Genomic DNA, 10,658 nt, shown 5'->3' on the forward strand with positions numbered 1-10,658 from the left:
CAGATGGGCCCAGGCCATTCCTCCCTCAGCCCCTACTCTGCTCCAGAGAAATAAGCTTCGGGGGCCTGACCCCCATGGGTTAGGACATCTGAGGGTGGGCTGGGGGCAGGAGCCCAGGAGTGTAGCGTTCAACCTGCTATTGATTAGCTGTGTTATAAAGGGCAAGTCCATTTCCCTCTCTGAACCTTTGAGCTCTCCTTGATAAATGAGGGAGAGGGACTAGACAGGTGTTTCCTGACCCTGGCTATGAATCAGAATCATCTCAGTGATAGTAAGAGAAAGTAACTTGAAAATACACACATTTTCCCAAAGCTCCTAAAGGAATCTGAATCCCCAGGGAGGAGAGGTTTACAAGCTCTCGCTCCCAACCTTGCCCTGGTGGGTCAGGGGGAGGCTCTGTTGTTGGTATTGTTTAGTCCCTAAGCTGTGTCTGATGCTTTGTGACCCTATGGACTAGAGCCCGCCATGCTCCTCTGTCCACGGCACTTCCCAGGCAAGAAGATAGAAGTGGGTTGCCATTTCCTTCTCCAGGGGATCTTCTCAACCCAGGGATAGACCAGTGTCTCTTGTATTGACAGGCAGATTCTTTACCACTGCACCACCAAGGAAACCCCCTAAGGAGCCTCTGGGACCCTTCAAACCCTCCCCAGCCCCCTGCACCATGACTCTGGGATGCGGTCTTCCCAGCCACAGCCCACCCCTTACCAGGTTCTAAGCTTCCTCCAGCCAGGGCTAGAGTAAGCTGCCCCATATCTCTCTCTCCAAAGAGTTCTGGAGCCGGAAGCACTAGTCAGCGAGCAGTTTATTAGCCATTAGCCTGTCCGGGCCTCCCCTCGCCGAGGCCTGTACACAGTCTAGACAGGGCCTTTGCTCCCGGCAACCCTCCAGTCCTCGTGTGCAGGCCCCACCCAGAGTCCACCCCCACCCCAGTCCTCCACACTCTCCTGCTCCCACCCCTTCAAGGCAGCACCAGATCAGGGGCCACACCTCAGCTAGAGGAGGGGAGAGAGGGCAAGGGAGAGGAGGCGAGAGCTAGGGAAAACGGAACCAGATTGGCCCCCAAGCCTCTGGAACCACCACCCCAGGACAAGGGAAAGTGGGTAGGGCTGGGAGCAGGGTGCCAGGCGATGGTTCAGGCGGGAGGCTCTTCTCCAGGAGGTGCAGGGAAGCCACTCAGGTCTCGGCCAATGATCTCACTCACTGTAAAGGAGGGGCAGTTGAGAGACTGGGAGCAGGGCAGGTCGCCTCCTTTTCCAGAGACCCCCAATCCATTCCAGGCAGGCCTCCCTCTAGGATGCCTCTAGATTTCTCCTGCACTGGCTGGCTTCTCTTCCACTGGGCCTCAGTTTCCCCACTGTGTCCTAACACCTGCTCTCAATCAAATCTTGCTCAACTCTGTCCACGTGGGCTCTCGGGCCCTCATGCCAGCCCCTTCCTGCTGGCTCAGCCCGCACTGTCAGCAGGGCCGGAAGTGGGTGTAGCCGATGGGAAGAAGAAGAGTAGAAATAAGTGTCCTCATCGCCACTCAAGACCACAGTCACCATGTTTGGGGGGAGGTGAGACAAGGGAAAACTTGACTGAACACCAGCAAACCACTGCCCCTCTCTGAAACTCAGTGTCTGAATCTGCAAATTGAGGGAGCTAGATTGAATGGTCTTGCAAGTACTTCTAGCCCTGTGTCTTTGTGATCTGGGGTCGAGGGCCTAGGCAGAAGGGTGGGGCAGGTACTCCCTGCCCCCTTCAGAATTAAGTTAACCGGAGTCAGCTGGCCACACGCACCAGGCACTTGCCTCCTGAGGCCCTCCAACTGGCCCCGAGGGGCCATCAGGGCCCAGTCTCTGGAAAGCCAAACTCCAGCCCTCAGTAAACATGCAGAGCAACCTCTTGCACACACTCACACTCGCAGCCCCGGGTCCCACACCCACCTTCCTCCAGCGTGATACCCTGGATAGGGACACTGTCTCGGAAGCCGCTGCCGTAGCCACCCCTGGATTTCTCCTGCTCCGGAGCCCCCTCCCCAGGGCCGTAGCTTGGCCCTACCTCACTGTATCCCTCAGCAGGTGGGGGGTGAACACTGCCCTGGGGAGGGAAGGGGCCTTCAAGTGGTGGGGATGAAGGCATCGGGGGCCGGAAGGGGGAGGGAGGAGGGAACTGCAGCCCCAGGGGAAAGGGGGAGCCCCGTCCTCCATAGGGGTCACTAGGGAAGGGCCGGGGAAGGAGAGAGACTGGAGGTGGGCGGGCACAACCTGTGGCACCCCCAGTCTCAGGGAACATCCGCAGGCCGGGTCTGTAGGATGGTGGGGGCCCCGTCTGGGGGTACAGAGGGGGCGTGCCATAGCTGAAGCCTTCTGACAGGTAAGGAGTTTCATAAGCAGGGTCTTCATGGGGATAGGAGGGGTAGGGGGGCCTGGGTGGTGAGAAGTCCATGTCAGAGCCAAAGGGGGGGCCCGATGCTGAGGGGAAGCCCCGGAGAGATGCATCCGGCAGAGGCTCCTCCTTGAAGATCACTGGATGGAGGGGAAGCAGGAGGACATGCTGGTGAGAGGGCTGGCAGTCTCCCCACCACATACCCGCTGACCCCACCTCTCCAGCCCAGGTTTCATCCAGCCCTTAGCCCCTCCCCATGGGGCACTGCATCCCTCTGCCCCTGCCTTAGCCCCCACATCCCAACCTGCCACCACAGGCTGTACCAGAACGCACCAGGCAGGAACTTGAAACTCTGGGTAGGACTGCGCTTCCTCCGCCCATTGGAGACGTAAAAGTAGACCTGGACCGGCCGGGACACGCGCTTGTTGCTGTACTCAGGGACGGCCAGGGTCAGAGTCACCTGGGGAGGAGCAGAGGATGAGGCACGGAGCCCTCTGGGATCTAGGCTCAACCCAAACACCACCTCCTGGCTTTTTCCATTTGCGAAGGAGCAAAATTCATCCCCCAGAGGTGTCCCTGCTTCCAGAATGGCCAGGATGCCTCCTCTAGCAAAGAACAGGTCACTTCTGGAGTCCACTCCCAAGGCAAGGGAGTCAGCTGAGAATTTCCTGACTTCTCCCACCCCCAGGGTGGAGACCCTAGGAACACGGGTACCTCATTGCTCTGCAACCGGTTCACCGTGGCCTCCTCCTCCCATTGCAACTTTCCATCTGTGCAGAAAGAACAGGGAGCTCCAGCCCAGCCCCACAGTCCCTGCCCACTGCCATTTCCCCTCTTGCTGAGCTAAGGCCACACTCAGAAGGTCCTAACAAAGCCTGTTTCCTCAATCGAATGGAACAGCCCACTGCCTGTTTACTCAATCGAATGGAACAGGCCGGGTTTACAACTGTCTCCAAGATCTCAAGCCATCAGTTGAGCCAAGAGGAATGGCAGGACCAATCCAGGGACCATAAAAAACTCCTGAGCCCTCCCACCCAACTCCAAACATCATCCCCTCGCATGATAGAGCTGGAAAGAAGTTCAAGGGTAGGAAAGGGTCTCAGCTTGAAGGGAGTCAATAAGACTCCAAGTCTCAGGACCCAGAACCTCTGACTCTGCTCTGATATGGTCCTAGGGTGCTAAACTTGAAGGCAGGGGCTGGGGCTCTGAGCAGGCAGGGTTAGGGGCGAGCTGAGCCTCAGGCTGGGGGGTGTAACTGGGCCCCTCAGTCTTCCCTTCTCACCCCTGCAGCTCTATGCTGGATGCCTCACAGGCTCTTGTCATCATAGCTGTGCTGCCAGTCCGGAAACTCAGGAGGGGCTCAGGGTCTGGCATAGTCCCTGAGGGCTACGGGTATAGTCCCATAGGGCTATAGTCCCATAGTCCCATAGTATAGGGCTATGAGTCCCATAGGGCTCAGGGTATAGTCCCCTCTTCCTTTCTCATCTTCCCCGTCCACATGAGGGTAAATTAGCTCACAGCTGACTCATCTTTAATAAAAAGAATGTGTATTTCTTACATTTATTCACCATCTTGAGCATTTCAGATGGCTGTCATATGCAGGGGAAGCAGTGCAAGAGGAAGGGCATCTTTCCGTTCCATTTTACAGATAAGGAAATTGAGGCTCCACTTGCTAGTGCAGAGACTGTTCACCCTCCCCGTTCCAAGCTCTTCCTCCCAGAATGGGTACTCACCAGGGCCCCTCTCGATGAACACCACCTTGGAGTCTGGCAGGAAGTTGGAGCCAGTCAGCACGAGCTCCTCCCCTCCCCTGACAGAGCAAGCACTGGGGCTGTAGGCCTCCACCTGGGGCAGCTCCTGAGCTGATCGCTGGGCTGCAGAGCAGTGCAGGAAAGGCCTGGCTGGGCTGCTATGGAGAGGACAGGCTCCTGCGCCCCCACCCTGCCTAGGATAACTGCCACAGAGCCTGAAGGAGCCCTCCTCAGCGGCGGACACACAAGAAAAACAACAGTCTTCCTGGGGTCACACAGGCCAGGTAAGGAACCCCTCCTGGGCGGAGAGAGAGGCCAAGGGGCTGCCCAGGGGCAGATGGAGGCTAGGGTTGCTCTGGTCCAGCCTAGGGGCCGAATCTGCAGCCGGGGTAAAATAGAACACTTCCCCCAGCCCACCCACAATAGAAATAAAGGCTGGGTCCCTTAGGGGACCAGCCAGGCACGGCACACTGCGGAGGCCATGGGCAGACAGACACACGGACAAGAAGTTAGCCAGAGACAGAAGGATGGCACAGGGCCTCTTTGCTCACAGCACTCGATGGGTACCGATGCTGTCTGCACCGAGACAACCTTCCCGCTGCCTTGGGGCACGTGTACTCGGAACACCAGCCGCACGCGTGTGTTCTTGCGCCCAATGTCCGTCTCGCCCTTCCGCAGTTCAATATCTGAATTCCGCAGCTTCAGGATTCCGGCACAGTCAATGCTGAAGCCAAAGAACGGAAGGCAAGCCCTCCCATCTGAGGCCAGAAGGGGATGCCTCCCAAGAAGGGAGTCCCCATCCTCCATCCAAAGCCCTAAATGACCTTCTCTGGGAGATTATGGGGGTGGCTGTTTTAACCCAGAGTGCTCCCCACCCCCAAAGTCCTCCTCTAGATAGTAAGAGGGCCTGACACCTCCTAGGGATGATGTCTAACTCCTCTGGGGAGAGGAAGAGTTGGCCTAGCTTAGGCCCCATGGAAAAGGCTAGTCCTAAAGCCCGGAGACCAGAAGGAGATGGAGTGAGAACCTACTTGGCTGCCATGTTGTTCTCAGGGAGCAGGGTCATCTCCAGCACCTTGGTGCCGCTGACTACGGCTTCGTAGCTGGCCGTGGCCACCATCTTGCCGGTGATGCGGTGCACCTGATAGAAAGCGTGGGGCCGCAGGTTCCTCTCGTCCGCCGTGCCGATGAACATCTGCAGGGTCAGGGGCTTCTCGCTGTAGCCCAGGAGCTGGCAGAGGGAGACGGAGGCCACCCGGCTGAAATTTCCCCTGTCTCATCCTTCACCCACACCCAAGTTTTCAGTCCCCCCACCCCCCACCACTCCAGAGGAGTGAAAGATAAAGGACATCCTGGAAGGGATTCCCAGGGGGGATTGGGCACCAACTCTCCACCAGCTGGGGAGAAAACGTGGCCTGGAGTTCACAGTGTTATTCTTGGAATGAGGCCCAAACTGGGCTGGGTGAAGGGGAAAATCTTCCAAGAGAGACTGGCCCAAGTGGACAGAGACAACCTAACTCCCAGTGAACTTTGGCCTCAGCCTAACCCCTCCCCCACATCTGGCAGCCCACCATTTTCCAGAGTAGAGAGGAGGCTGGTGTCCCATGGGATGAATGGAGTGGGGGTGGAGGCACAGAAGAGTAGAAAGTACATCCGGGTCCCTGAAGTGCACCCTTCCTCCCCAGCACTAGTCCCTCCCCCAGGCCGCCTGCAGGGTCATTGCTGAGAGGGAGTGTGGGAAAGGGCAGTGCCATGGGTCTGCACAGCTGCGGCCCATCTGCAGGGATCTGGGACTGGAGAAGAGACAGGCTATCAGGCCTGGCTTCTACCACTTACCTTCACTACAGGGTGACCACCAGGGGCTGCTTTGACAGCTCCCCGGCTGCCCTCTGTCTCATAGTGGGCCCGGTGGTGGGCTCTGGGCTGTACCTCGATCCTCAGCTCCAGCTGCTCATACTGGCTGGGCAAAGGCCAGTCGAGTGGGGGTAGGGCAGAGGTCCTGGAGAGAGACACAGAGAAGCACTGATCACCTGCAGCCTCAGACCTGAGTCAGGGCAACCCTGGGTCCCAACTCCCAGGGGTGTGATGGAGGAAGGGGCGGGGTGGGTTTGAGAGAAAGGAAGTCAGAGCAGAAGTAAAATGGTCCACAAGCCTATAATCAGGGGCACTATGGGACAGGCCTCTCAGAGGCCCTCGAGATAGGGGGGTGGGGGACACCAGGAGTGAGACTCCCTTCTTCCCAGCTCTGAACACTGGGTCTGGTGGGGGTGGGGCAAGGGTTCCCCTGGATACAGAGGAACCCCAAGATGGGGTTCCTAGATGGGAAGAGTCAAATAAAGAAGCACAAATTCAGGGAATTCCCTGGTGGTCCAGTGGTTAGGATTCTAAGCTTTCACTGCAGGAGGCACAGGTTCCATTCCTGGTCTAGTGATCAGGAGCTAAGATCTCGCATTTCAAGTAGAACATAGTGGGCTAAGCAAGCCAGCAACTAACAGAGCAGGGCCTGATCGCATCCCTTCCCAGGCCAGCACACTTTCCACTAGTTGGAGCTGGACGGGTGGGTTCCAGAGAGCTGGGGATACAGATGTGCAACTTCCCTGTAGTGAGCACCCAGACACTCTGCGCCAGGGGATCTCAACTGGTAAGTGCCCGCAGGTGATACTCGGCAATGTTTGGAAACAACTAAAAAGTTGTTACAACTAGGAGAGTGGATAGAGGCCAGGATGCTGCTAAACATTCTACAATGTCCAGCTCAACCGACACAACAAAGAATTATTCTGCTCAAAGTATCAGGAGTGCTGAGGCTGAGAAACCCTGCCCTACAGGAGCCCAGAGGAATGGGTGTTAAAGTTTCTTTCCCCCAGGAAATTTTTCTGGATGAAACCAGCTCAATCTGACATCCAAGATTTAGGATTATAGAAATAGACACGGTTCTTTGAGGGTGAGAAGTGTAGAAGGGCAGTAAGAACTGCTTGTTTGAACATGAATTCTTTGACTTGCAAACACATGCTACTTCATCTAAATTTTGCAGATATACTTTTAAGCCACAAGTCAGGGCCAAGGAATTGAGTTAGAGAAAGGGGACTTCCTGCTGCCCATTGCAGGGCAGAATTCCAGCCCAGGATCCAGCACAGAGCTGAGAGTGGAGGACGCCTAGAGGAATTCCTCCTTTACCTAGGTGGTCCTTCTAGGGCTCCAGGGGCTTTTTCTAATATACAGGGAGTGACTGACCTTCGGCAAATCATCTGTCCAAAGGAGATGCCTGTTAAAAAATTCTTCCTAAAACTGAGTGAATGGCAGCAGTCAAGCTGGTAGTAGAGTCTCTCTTCTGTGCCCTAGGACCTTTTCCAAATTCATCCCTTGACCCTCCTACTCCCTGGGTGGGATGGCTGGAGACAGAGGTGATTTCAGGCACAACCCTCACCTGAAGATGGGGCTGTGTCCCCCAATCCGGGCCTTGGACCACGCCAGTGGAGAAGGCACCGCCAGGTAGTCCATGCCAGCCGCCTCCTTCCGAGGACCCCCAGGAGGAGCCCCGGCCTCCTCTGCTCCCGAGGGCAGCTTCCCATTGCATGGGGCAGGCTCCTCAGACCGAGGCAGAGCCACGGCCTGCTCGCTGGAAGTCCTCCGGGTCTTCTGGGGTATGCTTTCGGCTGATGGGGCTCCCACATAGTCAAAGGGGCCAGGGGAGCCAGGATCCCGGACCAGAGGCAAGGGGGGTGGTGGAGGTGGTTCAGGCCCCTCCTCCCCTAGGCTGCCTCGGCGGGACAGAGCTGGGGAGGCCGAAGATGGGGTTCCCGAGCTGGAATAGCGCCTCTTGCCACATGGAGAGGCAGGTCGTGGGGAGGCTGGGGTGGGCCCAGGAGCGCTGAGGAGTAGCCAGCTATCCTCTGGCCCCCGGCCTCCAGGACTCGGACCATACAGGCTCCAGGGGTCATCGGGGGTCCACGGCCTTGGGGAGGCCCGGGGTGAGGGCAGTGGGGAGCCCAGGCCAAACCGGGAGGCTGCCTCATTTAGCTCAGACTCCACCTCGTCACAGGCCGCATACAAGGCTGCCTCGTCCGAGGCATCCGAGAAGAAGCTCCAGGAGGACAGGCTGCTGCTGCCCGGGCTCGGACTGAAGAACGGGCCCCCACCCTGCCCCCCTGCCTCTCGGTAGCCTCCAAAGCCTTCCGGTGGGGGGTAGTCCCTGGGGGAGCCTTCCCCCCAAGGATCTGGGTTGTCCTCCAGCGCAGCTGGTGGGTCGGGAGTGGGAGAGATAGAGGTGATGCGGATGCTGGGGCACTCAAGAACACGGCCTCCCCCAGCCCCCCCGGAGCTCCCTCCTGGCCCCCCCAGCCTCACTGACCGGGCTGGCTGGCTCTCCCAAGTGCCAGGTGAGGGGGCCGGGCGGGGTGGTGGGGAGTGCATGCCAGGCCGAGGGGGTGGAGGCCGGGGAATGCCAATGGGAGCAGCGCCATAGGGAGGGGGCTCCCCCAGGGCCAGACGGCAGCATGGTGGGGTGTCCTCTGAGTCCAGTTCTGTGGAAAGGGAAGGAGACAGAGACAGGGATGACACAAAAGGCGGGGAGAGAAAGAGGCAGGTGAGATGTCTAGGTTCCTGGAGTGGGCAGCCACCCCTGGCCAGTATGCTACCCCCGCCTCAGCAAAGAGAGGTCTCTGAAATGCCCTTCAGAGCCACAGAGACAAAAGCAGAGTTGGACTTGGGAAGGTGGAGAAGATAGATCCAGAAGTGCCGGACCTTTTCCTACTCAGAGAACTTCAGGGCTCTGGCCCTGGGACCTGGGGTACCAGACAGGGGGCGGGTCCCAAGGCGGGTCGAGAGGGGCTGGAGCTGGGTTTGGAGGCGTGTTTAGGGAAGCATTGGGCTGGGCTGGGGGCGACTCACACATGAACCCAATTAGCAGCGGTTCCCAAACCCCCAAACGGCGCTGGCAGGAGCCCCAGTTGCCATCGCAACGGTGGCCAGGGGAAGGGGGGCTCCAGGGCTGTGATGACGAGGGAAGGTGGCTCCTCCCTCACTCCCCCCAATCCGGGGGCGGGGGTGCAGCGAAGGGGGTGCTGCGCGCCGGCCCGGGGAGGCGCGGGGGGGCGGGGGCGCGGGCTGCGCGGATTCCGTGCGAGCGGCGGCCGCCGCCCCCGGCTCAATCCCAGCCATCTGCCTCTCATTGCGGCCAGACGGGGGAGGGGGAGGGGCGCCCTGGCGGGGCCTGAGAGCGCCCCCAGCCCTCGGCGTCCCGTCTGCGGGCCCAGAGCTCCGTCCCCGAGGGGCAAGCTCCAGAGCGTAATGTCCCCTTTCCCTGGCGGCGCCCTGGGCTCTCAGGACCGTGTTCCCGCCCGCCCCGCATCCCAGTGACAGTCGGCCCTGCCGAGAGGCGGCGCGCAGCCAACGGCACCCCCACCCCCACCCCAGTCACGACCTAAAAAGGAGAAAGTGGTGCCGGGCCCCCAGCCTCACGTCTGCAGATCCCCCCGAGCCCCGCGACTCCCCGCAACCTCTGACCCCCTCATCTCTCACCCCAGGCTCTCTCCCCTGAAGCCCCCAGACTCAGGACACCCGCCCCCTTCCCTCACGGAGCCCCAGACCCCTTCCCAGCCCCGCACTGACCTTCCCCCGCCCCACCCGCGCCCAGCGGGGGGGCCTCCTTTTCCTCCCCGAACACCAGCTTAAACTCCAGCTCCTCATCCTCGCAGCTCGCTGCCCCCATGGGTCCGGCCGGAGCCCCCAGGTCCCGGTCTGGGCGGGAGGGGGGATCTCAGGAGGCTGCAGTGTCTTGACCGGAGACTCCCTCCCTCCCTTCTCTGAGACGCCCCCTCCTCCGCCGCTGACGCCTCCCTCCGGACGCCCCCTCGTTATTATAGAAACTTTTCCAAACTTTTTTCCCCAAACTTCTTCAAAGTGCCCCCCCAACCTGTCTCTGATTGGCTGCCGGGGATGCTCCAGCCCCTCCTCCAGGGATGAGATGGGAAAACCACGCGCCCCTTGTGCCCCCTCCCTCCCGCAAGCCTCCCCGTCTCCCTCCCTCGGTCCTCTCTCCAGTCCCTCCCCCTCAAAAAAAAAAAAAAAAAAGAACAAAACTGAATTGGAAAACGGTCTCTCCAGCGTTGGTAGGACCATAATGATGCCTATTGGCCCTCAGTGGTGACAATCATTTCCCGCAGGGCGCAGTCCCACCGCAATCCCCAACTTAGTCTGAATTCGAGGGCTCTGGGTTCGAATGCCTTAAAGGGGCCACATCCTGGGTCCACAGTGTAGAGGACCCACGGAAGACCCTTTCTGAAGAGTTGTGCAGCCAGCCAGCAACTAGCAAGGAAGCACCACATTTTATCCCCTTTCCCTTGTCTAAGGGCAACCAGGCTCTGGGGTGCAGAATGGCTCCAGGCTGCTCTGAAGTGGAGAAGGCCATTCCTTTGAAGTCCCTAGCCTGAGGCCGCCCCGCCTAATTCTTCTGGAAGGAAGCCTTTGCCTGGCCGAACCAGCCCCTCCACCGGTCCATCTCTCCCTGTCCCCCAAAAGTGAAGAAGAGTTATTGGTCTTGAG

General features: G+C 59.1%; 1 protein-coding gene across 1 annotated transcript; it reads right to left on the bottom strand.

The window, feature by feature from the left end:
- Positions 1–784: 784 nt before the first annotated feature.
- Positions 785–10,102, bottom strand: NFATC4 (nuclear factor of activated T cells 4). Its single transcript, XM_070797070.1, has 11 exons — positions 10,030–10,102; positions 9,726–9,854; positions 7,543–8,638; positions 5,955–6,117; positions 5,150–5,349; positions 4,670–4,842; positions 4,101–4,241; positions 3,082–3,137; positions 2,701–2,827; positions 1,926–2,507; positions 785–1,200 (listed from the first exon to the last, which is right to left on the bottom strand). The coding sequence occupies exons 2-11, from the start codon at positions 9,823–9,825 to the stop codon at positions 1,133–1,135; spliced, it is 2,706 nt and encodes a 901-aa protein (XP_070653171.1). The 5' UTR covers positions 9,826–9,854; positions 10,030–10,102; the 3' UTR covers positions 785–1,132.
- Positions 10,103–10,658: the final 556 nt, after the last annotated feature.

This window comes from Bos indicus, chromosome 10, assembly GCF_029378745.1.
Source record: "Bos indicus isolate NIAB-ARS_2022 breed Sahiwal x Tharparkar chromosome 10, NIAB-ARS_B.indTharparkar_mat_pri_1.0, whole genome shotgun sequence".
NCBI classification, from domain to species: domain Eukaryota; kingdom Metazoa; phylum Chordata; class Mammalia; order Artiodactyla; family Bovidae; genus Bos; species Bos indicus.

What these genes read in the sequence shown, in the direction of transcription:
- NFATC4 (XM_070797070.1), bottom strand. Translation starts at nt 9,825, where the DNA reads ATGGGGGCAGCGAGCTGCGAGGATGAGGAGCTGGAGTTTAAGCTGGTG. An exon ending in GGACACAGCCCCATCTTCAG is followed by an intron (nt 6,118 to 7,542) that starts GTGAGGGTTGTG and finishes GTCTCTCTCCAG; the next exon opens with GACCTCTGCCCTACCCCCAC. An exon ending in GTTCATCGAGAGGGGCCCTG is followed by an intron (nt 3,138 to 4,100) that starts GTGAGTACCCAT and finishes CTTTCTGCACAG; the next exon opens with ATGGAAAGTTGCAATGGGAG.